This window comes from Sciurus vulgaris (genome assembly GCF_902686455.1).
Source record: "Sciurus vulgaris genome assembly, chromosome: 6".
In the NCBI taxonomy this organism is placed as follows: Eukaryota; Metazoa; Chordata; class Mammalia; order Rodentia; family Sciuridae; genus Sciurus; species Sciurus vulgaris.
Window position 1 is genome coordinate 172,110,242 of NC_136466.1, and position 19,373 is coordinate 172,129,614.

The 19,373-nt window shown below is 63.6% G+C and overlaps 1 protein-coding gene and 1 long non-coding RNA gene across 2 annotated transcripts; one reads left to right on the plus strand and one right to left on the minus strand.

Moving 5' to 3' along the window:
• Positions 1 to 802: 802 nt before the first annotated feature.
• SLC6A19 (solute carrier family 6 member 19) lies at positions 803 to 19,170 on the minus strand. The gene is made up of 13 exons (XM_079144539.1): positions 17,737 to 19,170; positions 12,972 to 13,112; positions 12,007 to 12,144; positions 11,073 to 11,254; positions 10,596 to 10,706; positions 10,092 to 10,204; positions 7,019 to 7,147; positions 6,561 to 6,717; positions 5,324 to 5,528; positions 5,075 to 5,234; positions 3,207 to 3,369; positions 2,505 to 3,018; positions 803 to 2,463 (listed from the first exon to the last, which is right to left on the minus strand). The coding sequence occupies exons 1-12, from the start codon at positions 17,936 to 17,938 to the stop codon at positions 2,815 to 2,817; spliced, it is 1,905 nt and encodes a 634-aa protein (XP_079000665.1). The 5' UTR covers positions 17,939 to 19,170; the 3' UTR covers positions 803 to 2,463; positions 2,505 to 2,814.
• LOC306663912 lies at positions 12,206 to 14,084 on the plus strand. Its single transcript, XR_013764586.1, has 3 exons — positions 12,206 to 12,276; positions 12,493 to 12,553; positions 13,030 to 14,084. It is a non-coding gene; the product is annotated as an uncharacterized lncRNA (long non-coding RNA).
• Positions 19,171 to 19,373: the final 203 nt, after the last annotated feature.

Here is a 19,373-nt window from a genome sequence, read left to right on the forward strand (position 1 = left end):
GGGGATCCGGTGGGTGGGGAGGGGCTTCCTCTCTTGGCCAGCTGCTCTCTGGAGGCCAGGGGCATCCCTGCTCCTCCCTCTTGTGCTAGCAGTCCCCACTTCTGCCCTCAGATAGGGGCTGGGGCGATGTGAATGTGCACAGGGGGGCGGGGAGCCCTCTTCTCCATTGTGGCCACTTCCTGCCCATGGGGTCCCACTTGAAGGAGCCCCTGGGGCTCTGCTTGGGCTCTGGGGTTCCTCCCTCCAGTCCCTTCTCCCAGGACAAGCTGAGGCCCCTGCATCTGTAATTCCCATACTCCTCTGGACACTGATCTGTCAACCAGGCAGACACAATTCCAGATATGAGTCCCAGGCTCACACATCCCAGTGGACACATTTTAGAAGTCCCTTTTCTGAGGGGGAGGGAAAGGTGAGAACCCCCCAAGGGGAGACGAGATGAGGAGGGGCTGGCAGAGTCCCAGCCGGGGAGGTGTCTCCTGGGGTCCTCTGCTCCAAGGGTGCTCCTCAGAAGATTGCCCCGTCTTCCTGCCTCCCCTCTCCTCCGCCCTGTGTGCGCTGAGGCCAAAGCCCACCAGCACCTGCTGTGGCAACGCAGGGCCCTCAGACCAGTGTCAGTTTGGCTTGCTGAGCTACCAGGTCTCCCATCATGGGGTCTTCAGCAGAACGAGACCTGGAACAAACCCCTGGGCCCAGAGGCGGGCCACTCTTGCCGACCGCGCATCCAAGTCTCTGCCGGAGACTTGGGCCTTGGCCACAGTGCTGCTCAGGCCTCCACATCTGGACACCAGCTCTTGAGCCAAGAATCATGAGCAGGAGTGACTTGTTGAACAGGTGCCCTTTATTCCACAACCCTGACACAGAAGCTGTGAAACACAACTGCTCAGGAGACTCGAGAGGATGTGGAGAGAAGCCCACTGGGTCTCCTGGACGGCGCATCAGGCGGGGCCTGAGAACATGGCGGATGGTGTACTGATGTGTGTCGGCCCATCAGAGGCTTCCCAGTTGCTCGTGGGAAGGTTATGGGGAGAGGGGAGGTGGGACCACTGGCCATCAGATGGGACCCCCCATCGTGGGCTGTGCCTTTGGGGCATGTCACCAGACCTGGGGCGGAGCCTGTGCCCACGGGCCACCTTTATCTTGGTAGGATTCTGCAGATCATGGTGCCCAGGTGGTCAGCTGGCACACATGGAGGGACCTGGGGAGAGGACTGTGTGCAGGGTCTCGTGGCTGGAGCTGGAGTTTGGTGGGCAGTGGGGCAGGGTGTCTGCATGGGAGGAACGTGGTGCTGGGCCCCACCAGGACCTCCCACTCTGGCCCGTGGAATCCTCGGGAAGTTCAGTTGGATTTCAACTCGATTTTATCCATGGAAAGCAGCCAGCTTGCTGGGGCAAACACCCCAAGTGTGAAGCGCGTCTGGCTGAGACTGGGCGGCAGCTCCAGGGAGGAAGCGCCCACGCCGGGGAGGTGCAGACGCCCCCACCGAGCTCACAAGCCACAGGGGGCCGCAAGGTGCCCAGGACTCTCAGAGTGCCTTGAACAACAGTGACCAAGGTCGAGTTACCCTTTAACCTTTCTCCTCTGACACCTGCTAAAAATTCACTGGGTTGACATCCTGGTGGCTCCTGCCTTTACTTAGGCCAGGCTGAGCTCCGTTAGGCAGACCATCGACCTGTGCAGCCAGCAGTAATGATTAAACGGGTGGCTCTCCTACAGCCCAGCACTGCAGGGCCGATGGGGCCAGGCTGCTCAGCCTCACCCACCCATGCCCGCTCCCGCTTCTCCTTGAAGAGCAAGGGGGCCCAGATCTTTCACTCAGGGGCCCTGATCCAGAGCAGCAGGCAGGGTGGGGTGAGCAGCGAGAGCCATCCCAGGAGGCTGGCAAACAGCTCACGTTCCGTCTCCTGCCTCATAGCAGAGGGAGTGTCATGACCTCAGCCCCTGCACCTCAGCCCCTGCACCTCGGCCTCTGGCTGTGCAGGGCACGTGAGGGGCAGGGCAGGTCCTGAGCCAGGTCTGCCTGGGCCACAGTCCACGCCCCACCGTGTCCGCATGAAGGAGAGTGCAGAAGGTGGCCAGGCCTTAGGAGGGTGTGCATGTTGGGAATGTGTAAACATACATTTTCACACATGGGTCCAAAATGCACATATATCACACAGGTACATGCACAGGCACACATACTTGCAAGTTGCATACAAGTGTACACAATTCACATGCATGTAGGTATGTATGTACATGTGTCTATATGCCAACACACAGGCCCACATACACTCATAAATTCATAACCCCACCATACATATTCATGTGCATACACATATGCATATGCACACACATGTTCACCTCTGTGTGTGCAACTTATATCCACAGACATGTGCATACTTTCATGCAAGTATGCACACAGTACATATGCTCACATTTACACATGCATAAAATGTGTGCCTATGCACACACACAGGTATGCATATACTACCCTGTGTGAACACACAAACACCGGCATGGGTGTATACACACGCTGTGTGAACACACAAACACCGGCATGGGTGTATACACACGTACAACACCCGTGCTCACACATTCACATACATAGACACACTCATACATAAGCTCACATGTACGTGCTCTCACACACATCCCACACAATGTGCCCTGTACGTATGTGCACCTCTACCTGTATGGGTACACACAGGCACACATGTGGACAATACACGTACACGCATGCATGCATCCATTCACGTACATGGCAGCCTGGCCACCCCCAGGGTCCTGTGGCTCCTCTCCTCCCAACACCATCGGCTGCACACTGTGGGCTGAGCCCACTCAGGACTTCAGGTCTCCATTCACAGAGGCTGTGGACAGTGTGCTGTCCAGCTCGTGCTGGTCAGCTGGCCTCTGACGACAGTTCGTGAGGAGCTTGTAGAAGGCGAAGCAGGGAATGACGAGGCAGGGCACCCCGGCCACCACAGTCACCACGGCATACACCCAGCCTGGGTAGGCCGTCTCCCGGGTGCTGGGGAACTTGTCCTGGGGAGAGAGCCACGCGGAGTGAGCAGCCCAGGAAAGGCCCTGACCCCACAGTGCTCACCTGCTGCTCAGGGGTGGAAGGGACCGTGGCTCCTCTCGCCCCCCGACGCCCACCCTCCATCTCAGCACGCCTCCACCCCCACGATGGCCACCTTGGCAGCTGCCCCCATGGCCAGCTGGGCACTCACATAGCTCGGGTCCCAGACTTTGTAAGTGAGTCCTTTGTTGACCTGGATCACGAAGTAGAAGAAGAAGATGACCAACATGAGGACAGGGCTGACCACCCTCCACATGAGCTGCCAGAAGATGTTGGGCTTGTGGCCGATCATGAACTCGATGTCCCGGCTGAACCTGCAGCACAGCAGGAGGGATGACCTCTGTGAACCCACCAGGATGCAGCACAGAGGGGCCTAGTGCTGTCCAGTCCTGCTGCCTGGATGGTGTGTCCTGGAGCCCATGCTCTGGCCTCCCTCCGCGAAGCTCCACCCCATGGTGTAGGCAAAGCTACCTCTTCTCGGAGGAGACCCTGGTGAACTCAGCCAGCCACCAGCCCGTGTGCTCAGCACCCTCACTGCCCTGTGACGCCACTGCCGTGCTCTAATGCAGAGGCTGGCTACCAGAGGTCTCATCCTCCCCACGTGCTGGTGACCACAGGAGGGTCAGAGCCTCGGAGGATCAGAGCAGGGGCAGCTGTCAGACTCGCCCCTCCAGCTCCTGCTGCCGTGTGCTATGGCTGCCGCCTGGCAGGAACAGCCCCGAGGCTGGACAGAGCCCATCGCAACCTGCCCTAGGGCTTGGAGCCTGCCCTGTGCCCCACTTATGCACAAAAGTTTTACTGTCGTTAGAAATAAAGACGGACAGGCAGCGCGTAAGCGTGAGCCTGTCTGGTCTCCTGGGCCCAGCAGACACAAGGACTTGGTCCCAGCTCTGAGGGCCCTTGGGAAGCATAGCCATGCAGCCTGTCCAGCCTGGTGCCCACCTCTCCTGCCATCCTCAGACCCAGGAGCAGCAACAGACTAGTGTGCATGTCCTTCACACCACCAAGCTGGTGAATGTGGCCAACTCCAGGTCCACTTAGAACACCCTTGTTGGTGCCTGCGACTCTGAAACCCTTGTGGCGACCTTGTCCTCTCCACCTGGCCCTGCTGCTGCCCTGGGCTGCTGCAGTCTGGTCCCCACTCCCACTAATGAAGCCCTGTCCATGTCTCCTGTGGCCTCCTGTTTGTAATGATTCAGAAGAGTTCTCCCACAGCAGGAGCCCCACAGAGGGCGGTGCCTGCTGGACCTTGTCCCTGTGGCTGCACCCAGTCCCACAGGGCCTGCTTCCTGCATCCTGCACAGCATGGTGGTGATGCTGAGGGGCGGGCAGGCGCACAGCTGAGCGGCCTGCTTGGGTCCAGGTCGGCCCTGCCCTGCCCTGCTGTGCCCTGCCTGGGCTCTGGCTGGCTGCTGAAGCCCCCTGCCCTGAGAAAGGCTGGAGAGCTGCCCCAACGCTCCAGGAGAGTCCCTGGCTGTGGGTATGCAGCTCCAGCTCATTGCCTTTGGACACTGCTGAGGTCCAGGCCTGAGCAGGAAGCCCCCACGGCCCTCAGACGCTGCCCTGCCCCTTGATTCTGTGCGTGCCCTCGAGTCCCAGGGTGTTTCGGGCCCAATGAAGGGTGTTGCTCCTGCATTGGGCACACACTTGGCTTGTAGGCAGATGTGCCCTGTTTCCCTCGGGGCTGCTGTGCTTTCTCCCCCAGCACCTGGTCACCATGCGTGGGCTCCTAAGACTGCTGCTGACCCTTTGACATGGTGAACTCTGGAGCACTGGGAAGCTGGAGGGGTCCTGTTTGCACTGCTTCTGGAAGGGGCTCAGCGCACCCCTCAGGCTAAGCCCTGTGCCCTCTCATCCTCACCGAGTGAATGCCAGCACCACGTGAATCCTGCGCCCGTGAAGGTCGGCCTGCGCTCGGGCCACAGGGCAGCCGAGCCTGAGCCACGGCAGGCCTCCCTCCCGGCCCAGCAGGAGTTCTGCTAGACGTGGCCGTTCCCTCTGCACCCCCTCCAGGCCTACCTGTCCACACCATACACATAGACGACAGCAAACATCTCACAGAAGGCGATGACCAGCAAGGGGATGGAGCCAGCGTAGCTGTCCATCAGGGACAGCCAGTACTGGCCGGAATTCAGCGTGAAGACGAAGGCGATGAGGTACGTCCCCAAGCAGATGAGGCCTGTGGGCGACGGCAGAGCCACAGTAAGGGGGCAGGGCCCATGAGCGGCTCTCCCCGGAGGGCGCCTGCCCACCTGGCCGCTCACGCACCTGTGAGCAGCTCCTTGGGCCACTTTTCAGGGACGAGCTTGAGGTCCTGGAGGGGCACGACCACGCCCTCCATGTTCCCGAACATGGAGGAGAGGCCCAGGCAGAAGAGCATGCTGAAGAATAGCACCGACCACAGCGGGGACACTGGCATCCTGGTGATGGCCTCGGTGAAGATGATGAAGGCCAGGCCCGTGCCCTCCACGCCCTGCGCAGCGGCACACCGTCACTGGCCACCCAGCTCCCGCGACCCTCCGCTCCCCAAGCCCACAGCAGGCCGGGGCCAGGCAGAGCGCTTTGCCTGGAGGAAGAGCTAGGCCTGCCTCCTGGGCCCAGCCTGCATTTTCAAAAGCGGGAGTGCGCGTCAGGACTGCAGGGGCCGCACTCCCAGCAGGAGCCCGGACCCTGTGCGGCGGGCGGGGCTGCGGCTCAGCAGCAGAGCGCTGGCCTGGGGCGTGCCAGGCCCTGGGCTCCGTCCTCAGCACCACGAGCGTACATAAAAGTTATTGAAAAGAAGAAGAAGAAAGAAAGAAAGAAACCCTGTGTGGCCAAGACGATGGCCAGGCACTGGGGGCGTCCACAGGGCGCTCTCCCTGTACTGGGCTCAGAGCAGCCCAGGGATGCAAACTGGTCCTCGAGCGAGTCACCAGATGCACTCTGAGCTCAGCAGGCCTGGCACAGCACTGAGGTGGTGCCGTCACCCCAGAGGCCAGCGTCCTGGCCGTGGAATCAGGAGACAAGCCTCGGCTCGGTCAGCAGCCTCCTCTGGATGTCAGCGGGACATCAGAGAGAGCCTCGGGACCCCTCTGCCCTGCCACTGCCACTGGCTCTGTGACTCCTGCTCCCAGTGTGACCTTCCAAGCAGTCGCCGCAGCAAGAGCCCCAGTGCCAGGCCCTGAGAACGGCCAGCTCCTCCAAAACACAGGACAGCTTCCAGTGGAAAACCGCCAGGTCAGACGGAGTCGGGTTGGGCCAAGATGACAGAGCATCACGTTTCCCTGCACGTTCAACTGCTGCTGGAACCTCCATCACTAAGGGCGGTTCACAGGTTCCCTGGGCTTCCTGACAGCAGAGGGTCAACCAAAAAGAAAGGCAGTGCTGGCTGCCCGGGACTCTCCGTCCTTGCAGAGGAGTCGCCCTAAGCACACCTCAGGGCTTCTGTGTGTCCAGGGGCAGGGCTGGCGCATGGTGTCCTCCACATGCCCCAAGGGGACTCTGGACCAGGGCCTGCGGGACCCACCTGGGAGAGGAAGGTGTTCATGTCGCAGCTCTGAAAGCTCAGCTGTGCGTAGGCAAGAGGGTCGCTGGCATTGCACCAGCGCTGCATGTCCTCGAAGTTCTCCTGGGTCACATTGCCCTCAGGCAAGTCGAACCCGTTGATGAGGGTCAGGATGTTCCTGCAAGAGAGAGGGACTGACCCAGGTCCAGTGGCCCCTGAGGGTGCCTGAGTGGAAGGGAGGGTCCAGGCCCTGGATGGCCCTGGATGACCCCTGAGGGTGCCTGGGTGGAGGGTTGTCCCAGGCCCTGGATAGCCCTGGATGGCCCCTGAGGGTGCCTGAGTGGAGGGGTGGGCCCAGGCCCTGGATGGCCCTGGATGGCCCCTGAGGGTGCCTGGGTGGAGGGCGGGCTACCTGGGTGGAGGGCTGGGCCCAGGCCCCATGGCCCCGCAGTGAGTGGGCGCCATGCTGGTGCACTCACGTGCTGAGGCAGTCGTCATAGCGTTCTGTGGCCCGGAAGCCGATGATGGAGTAGACCACGGTGGCCGCGTACACGGACGTGAAGCCGTTGATGATGGACACGACCACAGAGTCCATCTCACAGTTGTTGCTGGGGATGGCAGCAGTGTCACCACAGGCCCGAGTGGCCGGTGTGTGCGTGAGGAGGCACCCTGCCCAGAGCTGGGCAGCGCAGAGGCCCCACCTGGTCCAGTCCTGAGGCTGCGCCCTGCCCTGGTGTGGGCATCACTGAGCCCACCGTCCTTCTCTGTGTGTGTGTGTGGGCACTTCGGGCCCACCGTGGCCAGATGGCCGAGCCCTCACTCCTACCCTTCCTACCACCTCCGGGGGCCACACCCTCCCATCGGTGGCTCTGGACCCCGCCCACACCTAGTCAGCTCTCACCGCTGGACCCAGACATCCTTGTGCTCCCACCCCAGTCCAGGTGAGGCAGCTGGACAATCAGCCTCAGACCCTGGGCCTCCCACCCCAGCAGGCCAGGTCCAAGGCCCCTGAAGAGGCAGGGCCAGGACCTGCGCTGCCCATACCCCGCTTGCCCCAGACTCTGATGTGAGACATGGTTTTGTTGTGGTAGTCGGTTCTTACAGGGAAGGAATTTTGAGAGAGATTCAGTTCGTAGACGCCAGGGCTGGTGGACTCCAGGCCTGGGTGGACCCAGAGCTGGTGGCCCACCTCCCAGGGGTGGAAAGGAGGAAAACGGGTGCTGGAAGGTTCTGACTGGGATTCGTCCTCTGATCAGGTGGGCCTGGGAGGGCTGTCCTGGGGCCTGTGTCTGAGAGCCCTGGGCCTCCTTGGCATGAAGGGCATCACCCATGGTGCAGAGCGGCTGTCCCAGCTGAGGTCTCCAGGTGGAGTTCCAGTCTGCTGAGGGTCTGCAGGGTCTCTACTACCCCAGGTGGTTTTAGGGCTAAAGACACCCATAGAGCTATGCAGTTCTGGCCCCAGGGGGTGGGAGGAGTGGCCATCTTGGGCCTCAGCTTAGGGCCCACCCAGGCTGTAACCTTTCCTCCCCATCCTCAGGACCACAGTGGCCTCACTCAGGCTCTGGCTGAAGCCCCACACTGTCTGCCCAAGCCCTCTGGGGTCCCAATCTGCTTGTACCTAAGGACTTCCAATAGCTACCTGACACCCAGGGTCACTGCCACTGAGCATGTCCTAAACACCCTGGCCTCCCAACCTGACCCGGCCAGCTCTCCTCCCTTCCAGAAGCCTCCGTCAACATTAGAGTGTGACTGGGTATGGTGCCCACACCTGTAATCTCAGGTGCTCCAGAGGCTGAGGCTGGAGGATGGTAAGTTCAAGGCCAGCCTGGGCTATGGAGAGGCCCTTTCAAAGTAAAATAAGTGCTAAGGGTTATAGCCCAGGGGGGTTTACCCCTGCATTCAACCCCTGGGCCAATGGTGATAATCAATACCGATAGTAATAACAGAGTAGAAGGGTTGATAGATCACAGGTGGAGCACTTGATGAGCCCGCATGGGCCCTGGCTTCAGCCCCAGTCCCAGCACCCCAACAAGCAGCGTGTGAGCCATCAGGGATGCAAACCTCCACAGGGGGCCAACACCCACTCGGTGGCTCTGCTCTGAGAAGCCAGGGGGCCTGGGTACTTCTGTCCAGCTGGTGGAGCCGAATACCGGCCAGGAGAGCCGTCCAGAAGTGCCCGCCCCCAGCAGGAAGGAAACCTGGTCCACACCTGTTCACAGCAGTCAAAAATTGGAAACAGCCCAATGTCCCTGACCGACAAGTGGACAGGCATGCTGTATGCTGTTCACCACCCCAGTCACGGGTGCCAGGTGCCCACTGGGAACCAGAGGCCACAGACCCTGCCGCATGGCCACCCGCAGTCCACAGCAGTGCAGCCAGAGGCAGAAAGCACCTGGGCAGCTGGCGGGCCACCCTGGGTTTTAGGAGTGACTGCTCAGGGGGTCTGGTGTCTGGTGAGAGGAGAATGTTCTGAACCTAGATGGGGCCAACAGCACAACTCTGGTGAGCTAAGGTCCCTGGGCTGGGCACTGGCGTGGGTGGACCGCATGGGCGAAGTGTCTGAATAAAGCTCTCGTAGCTCAGCTGGGCTTCCTGCAGCCAGGCCTGATACCCTTCCAGCGCCTCCCCACTGTGCCAGGGGAGGCCTTCTGAAGCCTGGGACCTGGCCCACACACTCACACTGACCACAGCCTTGGGTTGTGCTGAGAGCAACACTGTCCCGCCCTCTCTGCTCCATGGCTGGGTCCTGGTGCCCCTCCTGCACTGCCTGGTGGCCCTCTGGCCATGCTGACCTGACCACCCACCAGCCCTGCCCTCCTCCCCAGACCACACCCAGCCCCCTTGTCCAGCTTCACCCCTGCCTGCCTGGCCTCTGAGTCACCTCTGCTCAACCTCGGCCACCTGGCCACGCTTGCAGGTCCACCTGGCCACAGAAGGCCATCCTGCCCTGCCCTCCACTTACCACTGCAGGCGCAGGTGCCGATTGCCTGGCTTATCCCCATGACCCACCAGGTTCACTGAGATGGTCCTGATGCACAGTAGGTGCTTATCCCCCACCACAGTTCACCAAAGAGAGCTCTGACACACAGTAGGTGTTTACCCCCCCTGCAGGTCACCAAGGCTTGTCCCCCCAACCCAGTGTCACTGGGGACAACCCTGAATCATAGTGCTCCACAGCACTGCTGTGTCCCTCCAGGGGACGGCCCAACCTCTGTGTCCCGGGTGCTTTCAGGAAGGCTATGCCCGCAGGATCCCTCAGGTCTGAGGTGCCAAGGAGTGAGGGGGGACAGTGTGGGTGTGGAGGCGGGGACTGAGCAGAGACAGACAGGGACCAAGCAGCAAAGCTCGCTTGGCCAGGAGGCAGGGCCCAGCTAGAGGGGCCTCACGGGCATTTCCTTCCAGGTGCCCAACCAGTGGGTTTGTGGAGAGAGCCCGGCGCTGCCGAGCACCTTGGTCTTTTCATCTCGTCCTCGAGCGGAACTCCCCCTAGTCTGGTGGAGACAGGCACGGCCCACAGCGCCCGGCCCTGCGGAACCCACTGCCCACACTCACTGCACAGGGTTGTAGCTGGAGAAGGAGATGAGGCCTCCGAAGGCCAGCGAGAAGGAGTAGAAGACCTGAGCTCCCGCGTCCAGCCAGGTGGTGGGGTTGGCCAGCTCTGTGACCTGCTCCAGACAGGGGCCTCACTCACCCACGGGCCCGAAGCAAGGAGGGAGGCCCAAGGAGGAGAGGGCCTCAGCGGTGGTGGGGGGAGGGCCCCCTGGCCCGGTGGTGAGCGGTGGTCAGGGTGGATGCTGCCCGCCAGAGGGAGCAGCTGGCTGGTTCCCCGACTGGGCCACCAGTCCACACCACCTCCGGCCACCCAGTAGCCCCACCTGCACAGCTGCTGGAGGCCTGGCGCCCGGCCTCCCCACTGGGCCCGCATGGACCCTCCCAGCCCTGGGACTGGCCAGGCTGCATCTGGTCATGAGGTCAGGAGAGCACAGAGCCAGAGGGTGCGTCCCCGCATGGACCTCCCCACAAGGCTGGAGCCCGAGGCGGACGGCTGGGACTCACGTTGGGGGTGAAAAGGAAGGCAATGCCGTTGGCAGCGCCCTTCAGCGTCAGCCCGCGGATGAGGAAAATGGTCAGCACGACGTAGGGCAACGTGGAGGTGACGTAGACGGCCTGAGGGGCAGAGGGCACCGGGTCAGGCCGGGACGCGGGCAGGCTGGCATCCAGGAAGCCCTCCCCAGAGGGCCATGTGGCCTGGCCTCCCTCTGCCAGGAGGCCTGGTCCTCATTCAGCTCTTCCCACTTCCCCGTGGGGACTTGACCCCGGGCCCCAGCAGCTGGGCAAGCCCCACTGCTGGGCTGGGCCTCAGCCTGCGCAGGGCTGTCCAAGAGCCAGTCTTGAGAGCGCTTGGCCGAGGCAGAGTTCCCAGGCCTCCCGGGGCGGAGGTCTCCCCAGAGGATGTGGGCCCCGGCGGGGCGGTGCAGCCGGCTCAGGTGTGGGCCCAGCTCGTGCCGGGCAGCAGCCTGGCCGGGCCCATACCTTCCCAGTGGTCTCAATGCCACGGATGGTGCACAGGTAGAGGACGCTCCAGGCACAGGTCAAGGAAAGCAGGACCCACCACTGGATGGACCCCGAGTTGTCGATGGAGGTGGAGATGTTGAGAGTCTCTCGGTACCAGAAGTAGTCCACGGAGGAGCTCTTGGCACACTCCTCCACGTAGCCTGTGGGGGAGGCCGGGAGCAAGTCAGGGCGTAGCCGCCAGGCGGGGAAGGCCCTGCGGAAGGGCTGCCACAGCCCCAGCTGCCCACCGCTGGTCCAGCTCCACACGCACACGCACGTGCTGGACGAGTGAGCCCACCAGGAGGCGCACAGCCCGCTGCAGCGGGTGTCACTGGCCTCCAGCAGCCTGCCGCCTCTTGCTGCCCTGGCTCCTGGGGCGCAGGCCCCGGGCAAGACGCTCAGAGGTGCAGAAGGTGTGGGTCTTGGATCGCCCTGGCCAGCTCTACACCGTGACTGCCCGGCTCTCAGGGTAGAGCCACACCAAAGAGGGAAGACTTCAACCCGAGATCAGTGGAGGTGCCGTGGGGAGCACCTGACTCCACGGGCCCCGGGCGAGGGTCCTGGAAGGGCCAGGGTGGGGGACACAGGCACATGTGGCGGAGATGTGGGGAGCAGGGCGGGCTGCCACAGGTGAAGGAGCTGTGTCCTCAGAACGTCCAGAGCCCCAGCAGTTCCCATGGCCCTGACCACTGCCAGGCCACGTGGCCCAGGAGGCTGCCCTGGGGAAGGTGGGCCAGTGGACAGGAGGTACGTTCAACAACCCGGTCTGTAGCATCCAGACCCCATAAAAGCAGAGGGCGGCCGAGACCGCAGCATGGCCTCCTCCTGGGAAGGTGCCCGTCACTCCGGACGGCCAGGTTGGGAGGGGCGGAGGGAGGGGTGACCCCTCCCACTGGCTCCGGCCCAGCCTCACCTGTCTGGTTCCCGTTGAGTGGACACTCGCTCCAGGGCAGGGGCTCCTGGAAGGAGTTGAAGAAGTACCACAGGACCAGGGCAATGATGGTGTTGTAGTAGAGGCCCACCATGAAGGACACGAACATGGAGGCAACGCCTGCAGGGAGAGGGTGAGGGCTCCGCAGTGGCCCAGCGCCTGGGGGACGAGGCTGGGCCAAGGGCGTTGCACGTGTGCGCTTGGCTGAAGTGTGAACGGAACGCCAGGTGCGCGCGAGTGTAGGGGACAGAGGTGAGGACCAGAGGCCGGGAGGCGGTGAAGGCCGGCAGGGGAGGCCAGGGGGAGGCAGAGAGCGAAGGCAGGAGCGTGTGGGGAGGAGGGGGGACCGGGGCCCTGGAGATGGGGGAGGGCACGGATGGCAGGGCTGGTCTGGGCCGCAGGCCTCAGGGTGGGCCCCACCTGGACTTAGCGTCCCTCTGCGTGGTGGACCCTACCCTTTCTCGCCAGGCTCGAGAAGTCTTTGGTGCCTACCCACATCCCGAGGTCCCAGTGAACCGTGAACCTCTTGGTGAGAACACTGGGCCACACCCCCAGTAAGAGTTTGTAAATGAGTGACCACACCTGGGCCTGGGGTCAGTGCTGGAGGCCTCCTTGCTGAGTACTCGGAAGCAGGCAAAGGAGGCCGAGAGCAGGCAGCTAGTGCCCTCTGCTGGCCCCCGGGGCCCTGTGGCGCCCACTCTGGGAAGGCAGGGAGTGCTCTGCGTCTGCAGCCTCCTGGGGACTCCTGGGGACTCCTGGGGACTCCTGGGACCCCTGGGGACCAGGAGCGTCCCAGCCCAGATGCTGCAGTCGACACTCCAAGGGCTCCAGCTTAGGCTGAGGCTCTGGGGGGTGAGCCTGGGGTCATCCTCTGCCTGGGACTCTTGGGAAGGCAGAGGAGCACGCGTTGCTGTCCCTGCCCAGGAGGGGCCGCACAGGACACGCACCTACGCCCTTCAGGGCCGGGTGGATGGCGCTCCACACACCCACACTGCCCTTCCGCAGCCGCTGTCCGATGGCGAACTCCAGGTACAGCAGGGGGATGCCCTCGAGCACCAGCAGGATGAGGAACGGGATCATGAAGGCCCCTACAGGGAGAGGCGGGCTGCATCAGCACGGACTGCCAGGCCCGTGCAGACCAGCCCTGGGCAGCGCCTGAAGCACCGTCCCGACTGAGGCAAGAGCCCCGCGGTGGAGGGGAGCCGGAGCTGAGCCAGGTGGGGCTGCAAGCCACAGGACCAGGGCGGGAGTGGGCTGCCCGCCCCAGAAGAGCCGCTCGGCAGGGGCGTGCCCCGCGGTCCCATGGGTGACCACCTGTGACGCGGAGGCACGGTCACCGGACCAGGCGCACCGCTGCCACTGTGCACGCCGTGCTGTGGGGCCTCCTAACCAGGGCCAGTTGGCCCCCAGAGCCCTGTGGACAGGCCATCTGCCTTGAGCTTGCCCCTCCCAGTCCCTGCCAATGTCCAGCCTGCCCCTGCCCCTGCACTGCAAGCGGGCTCCCAGCTGAGAGCCAGAGGAGGCGTCCAGGCTGCTGGCAGAACGTGTTGCTGAGGCCCTGGGCAGGTGAGGGCAGCGCAGGATGAGTGTCAGGCATGAGCCTGGGCCACAAGGCGCTGGGTGCCCAGCGGGTCAGTGCAGGCTCAGGCCCTGCCGCGGGCGTGGACGCTGTCAGTTGGTACCTGCCAGTCCCAGGGCCCCCCCTGGGACTGTGTGGCAGCACCTGTGAGCCTCAGCCAGTGAGAAATGATGGACAGGACGCAGCGCCACCTGGGGCTGGGCAGAGCCAGTCTGCACCTGAACCCGGGTGCCACCCTGTTGCCCAACTGTCCCCACCTGAGAGGGAACATGGCAGGCCCCCGGTGGCCTCGGGCTGGGTGTGGGAGCCTCCCCAGGCCACCCCGTAGGGCCCTCTCTAGTGTGGACAATGGTGTGTAAGTGCCCGGGAGCAGGGACCGCGGTCCCTCCAGACGGTCAGGCGGGGTGCCCGGCGGTGAGTCTCAGACGCGGCTCCCAGCCAACGAGCAGGATCAGAGTCAAACACAAGTGCTTCCTGAGCCCTGGGTGCGGGCCAGCCCCGAGGGTTCTTCCCTGGACACAGCGACTGTCCTGCTGGGTCCCCTGGCAGCCCCTCACATACGGGCTGAAGTATAATGGCTGTGACCCACCCGTCCTCGTCACCTGCCCTCCTTGACCTGGTGTCCTGGGCACAGGCAACATGGCCCACCCAGAAGGACACCCAAGATCCCAACATCTGGACAAAACACCTCCCTGGGAGCAGCCTGGGCCCTTCGGACAGAGCCAGGCCCCCAGCAGGCAGGAACGCCATCCTTCAGGCTGACAGATGGACAGAGACAGGAGAGGCTGAGTGGGCTTCCCTCCCTTCCAGAGAGGTCTCTGAGGGGGTCCCTGCTGAGGGTCAGGCCCAGCGAGCAAGCAGGGGTGGTGAGCGTGCACTCATGGACCCCCGCCCACGTAGGGCCCCAGCTGTGGGTCAGCAGCTGCCTGGCCTGGGCCCCGGGGACTCCTGGAGGGCCTGGCTTAGTACAGCCCCATTAGCGCAAGCCCTTGGCACCGCTGGGAGGGCCCAGGGGGTCCTCAGCCCCTGGGAGTCTCCAGCAACTCCTTGAAATGTCCTTGGAAGCCAAGCCAGGAGCCCGGCCTTCTTTCCCGGCTGTGCTTCTCGCAGGAGTGGGTGCCCGGGGGGCAGGGGTGCAGCGAGTCCCCTGCGAGACGGGCTGTGCAGGTCCAAAGGTCCTGGGAGACCGGCCTCTTGGAGCAGCTGGAGCCATGGCAGAAGCAAGGCGGCAGGCGGAAGGAAATGCAGTGCTGGAGGGAGGACCCGCCTGGAGGCAGAGGAGCCCCTCCGCCAGCAGCAAGGCTCCAGGGCTGCTGCTGAGCAGAGGGACAGGCCCACGAGGAGCAGGCAGGGCTTGTGGTGGGCCAGGGGCCAGGGCACATGGAGAGAGCTGGGAACAGCTCTCGGTGGGACTGGTCAGTGCTGCCCTCCCAGGCATGGAAGGAGCAGGGTGGCCAGCAGGCCCCTCTGGTGGTCTGAGGCTGGTGGCCAGTGCTGGGCACACCTGGAGACGTGTCTCTGGGCCACAGGTGTGAATGTGGCTCTTGGCTGGCTCTTCTTGGGGCCTGGTGACCCCAGGTGTGGATGCGATGCCTGAGAGGGCTGCATCTCGGCTGACCAAGGCCTGCTCCTTCTTCCCCGTGCCCCTGACGCCGCGTCCCCTCCAGCGTGCAGAGCCCAGCAGCATGGCTGAGAGGCTCCATGAGGTGTCCATCACATTTGTCCCATGTCACATGGGCCAGAGGCGGCGGCTCCTGGAGTGGCCTGGGTGGCAGACTCCAGGCCCCTGCTTGCCAGGCTGCCTTCAGAAAGACCCCCTCAGGACCAGGTGCCGAGCGGGGCACAGGCCCACCCACAGGGCAGGTACTGGACTCTGGGGACTCAGCGTGCACATCTCGCAATCGGGCTGCCTGCCTGAGCGCCCAGGAGTGGAGCTGGCAGGAGCTGGGCACCATCCCTCCACAAGGAGAGCCTGGGCCAGCGGCCGGCAGGCCTGGTGCCCCTGCCTCCCTTGCCTGCAGCGTTGCCCGGGAGATGCCAGAGAGCAGGCTGCCCCCGCGGTACTCCACTCCACGCCCACTGCTGCACGTCCTCAGAGCCTGCAGGGTCCTTTCAAGGCTGAGTGTGGACAGCAGCCTCCGCTACAGGGCTTCTCTGCCAACCCCTGCACCCAGAGCCTCAGCCCAGGTGAGCTCATCAGAAGCTCATGTGCAGAATCACAGGAAGAGCAGGCAGAAGGGGCTCAGTCCCGCTCTCCTGCCAGAATCCTGGCCTCAGCTCCTTCAGGCCAGTTATCCTGTTTGTGGGGACATGGTCAGCACAGAGCAGAGTGACCAAGAGACCCACGTATCCACCAGTAAGGGCATAGGTCTGGTGGTGGCCTGTAATTGCTGTGATTGCAGCTGATGGAGAGCCTAGCTGGGAGGTGGCCTTCAAAGCCCAGGAGGTGACCAGGTGTCCCCACACAAGGGGGCAGGGACAGCTTGTCCAGGGGCTATGGGAGAGCAACCTGCTGGTGAACACATCAGATGTGGGGCCACCGGAGACCCTGGGCTTCCCAGGACCTTCTCTGGCCTGGAAGCCAGTGCCCACAACACTGCCCAGGGGTCTGAGCCTGTGTCAGAGCCTGCAGGCCCTTCCCCTCTGTCCTCGAGGTCCAGTCATCTGTGATGCTGCCGATAGACAGTCCACCATGATCCTCGGAGGGAAGTGCTAGGATCTAAAGCTGCAATCCCCAGGCCTCACGCACCGAGGAGCCGAGCCCCTTCAGATTTCCACCAAAGCCGGGGCTGGAGCCGGCCCTTCTGTGGAGACTGAGCCAACTGTGCTGCAGGCAGGCTTGGACCCACCTCTGCTTTCCCAGGTGGACACAGGTCCATCCTGGCCTCTATGGGCATCACGGTCCACTCCCTCCGTGGCACCCTGCATGGCCCCCAGCCTATCCTCCCCTCTGCCCTGAGTGGAGGGGACAGCCCCAGGCCTGTGTACCTGCAGGGCAGACTCTGGCTCCCATTAGCACCTGTGCTGCAGGGTCCTAGAGGCGGGGAGGGGACTTGGGCGGGAGGCCAGGGCTGGGCTCAGTTCTGGGAAGCCAGAGGGAGGAGGGGCCTGGGACTGTCAGGCACCTGGCTGCTGCGAGGCCCCACCCTGGGCCCCAGGGCTCCCACCTGCCCCAAGTGGGAAGTGCCGGCTGAACCAGAGACACCAGACGGTTCACTTGTGTAGCACAGCCTGCGCAATGTGGAGAGCGAAGCTGACCCAGAAGTGGACACCCAGTGTTCCCTCGGCATGTCCCTTGGAGCCGTGTGAGACTGCACGTCCAGTTGTTTAGAGTCTTTGGTGCCACGCCTTCATGGCATGCCAGGGCACCCGCAGAGCCTGCTCCTGCAGTCAGGTTGGGCTGGTCCAGACCTCCCTGACCTTCAGGTTCAGAAATGGTCATGGAGGCCCAAGGCCGCCCCACAGGGCTGGGGGCCAGGGGAACGGCTGTGGATGCTGGGCAGCTGCTTCTCAGGTGTATGGAACCACGGGAGCTGTGGCCTCCCTGCGGCCCCTGTACCCGAGCCTCCTGCACAGCAGCATGAACCACCAGGGGCTGCACCAGGGGCCAGGCCCACCAGGAGGTAGGCAGCTCTGCAGCTGGGGCGAGGCGGCAGCCCAGGCGGGGCGCCTGTGCTGGTGAAGGCAGGGCTCCTCCCGAGGGCCTGTGTGCTTGAGGGGCAGGCCAGGCTCCGAGCCCAGCAGCACTGGCTCTGCCCACCCACCTTGCTCCTCTGAGCATCACCCTCTCCCAGTCCAGCTCCCTTCTCTGCCCATGGGGTCCTGTGGTGCCCACTGCCCAAGCTTTCCACCCTCAGAGGAGGGGCTCCACCCGGAGGAGCTGCCTGTCCCTCTCTGTCCCTACCCCCTGCGAGACTGTCCTTGAAGCTGTGGCCACAGTGCCCTGGCAGGGTGCGTCTCCCCAGCCAGCAACCTGACCCAGGAGTCGGGGAGCTGGGCATCTCCTTCCAGGCCTCTCATCTCTCTGAAGGGGTGCTGAGGGTCCAGCAGAGATGCCCACCTGTGGCCTCCGGCATCCGGATTGTCTGCGCCTGGCCTCGGCCTCTGCCCACCTGAGGCCCCAGCACACCTACCTCCTCCATGGCTCTGGCACAGGTAGGGGAAGCGCCACACGTTGCCGAGGCCCACGCAGAAGCCCACGCAGGTGAGCATGTACTGCGTCTTGTTGTCCCACTGCGGGCGCGAGCTGGCCTCCTTCTTCTCGATGCTTTCCAGCTCATGCAGGGAAGGGATCCGGTCCTCCAGGCCCGGGTTAGGCAGCAGGAGCCTCACCATGGTGGTCACAGCTGGGCCTGGCACGCACAGGCAGGACGGGAGCCGGAGGGCAAGTGGCAGTGGCTGGGAGCCCGGTGCTTTATAGGGAACCTTTGGCACCTCACCCGAGCACCTGGGCCGGACGGAGGCGTCAGCAGATCAGCAGGGTGCGTCTCAGCCACACAGTTAATGCCTTATCTGCCCATCCCAGGGCCCGAGCCACCCCCTGCTGCAGACAGGAGGCCCCTCTGCGGCGCTGGCCGCCCCTCCCCTGTGCAAACAGAGACCCAGCATCGAGTGCGGCCCCGGGCCAGGGCCAGGCCCACTCCCCAGGAAGCGGGACCCAAGGCAAATAGATAGTATCTGCAGCCCCACCTGGCCCAGCAGGACACTGGTTCTCTCTGGATTCTTGGAGCCCCAGGGGCCTCTCCCCTCGGCAGGAAGCTAGGCAAGGGCCTCCTCTCAGCCCCCTCCCAGGACAGACTGTACTCTGGGCATTGCTGACCCTAGCCCCGTTCCAGGGGAGGCTGCTGAAGCCCTGTGCCTGTTCCTTGGAGGGGTGTGGCCTGGTCCCTCTGGCCGAGCCTTGGGCCCTAAGTACTCCGAGGGCAGCCCTGCCAGCACTGGCCACCGTGGCCCTGCTTCCTTCTGGAAGCACTGGCAGGGCCGAGCTGTCAGGACGTGAGGTCACAGCACCCTGCTCCCCAGCAGAAGAGCCAGAAGCCAGTCAGCCATGCAGGAGCCCAGGGGAGGCTGAGGACTGGCCAGCCTTCGAGGCTGGGGCACCAAGGAGAGGATTCTGCCAGGGGGTGTCCATGCTGAGACTGGAGTAGAGCGGGTGTCGAGGCAGGAGCCGGGGGGATGCTCTGAGCCCGGCCCTGCCCACCTGGCCCCGTGGCCCCATCTCCTCTCAGGAGCCACCCTACCTCCAAGACCCCTCCTGGGCCTCCCTGGGGTGACCCCTGTGTTCTCCCCAGTGCCATGTCCCTGCTGCCTGTGGCCCGCCCGGAACAGGTGATGTAAGGACTCTGTTTTGCCTCACGGCTTGCTCATTTCTGCAGGGGCCAGCCCACTGGAGGGGTGACCCCAAGGCCAGGCTCTGTCCCACCCTCCAGGTGGCAAGCTCAGGCTGGCCTCTGCCCCCACACTGGGGTGCTCCGAAGGGTGGGAGCCAGAGCCGAGGCGTTCCCTTGAGAGCACCTGCTTCCAGGGCATCCGCAGAGGCAGGCGGGCTCTGGAGGAGGCTGCAGAGAGAGGCAGAGAAGCAGATGCAGGGGTCGATGCAGAGAGAGCGAGAGACAGAGGTACGGACAGACAGAGGCAGAAACACATAGAAAGACAAAAACAGATGAAGACACAGAGAAAGACTGAGAGAGATCGATAGAGCAAGCAATGGCCACAGGAAGAGAGAGCCATGGAGAGACAGGTGGTCAGACAGAGACCGGAGCATAGGACC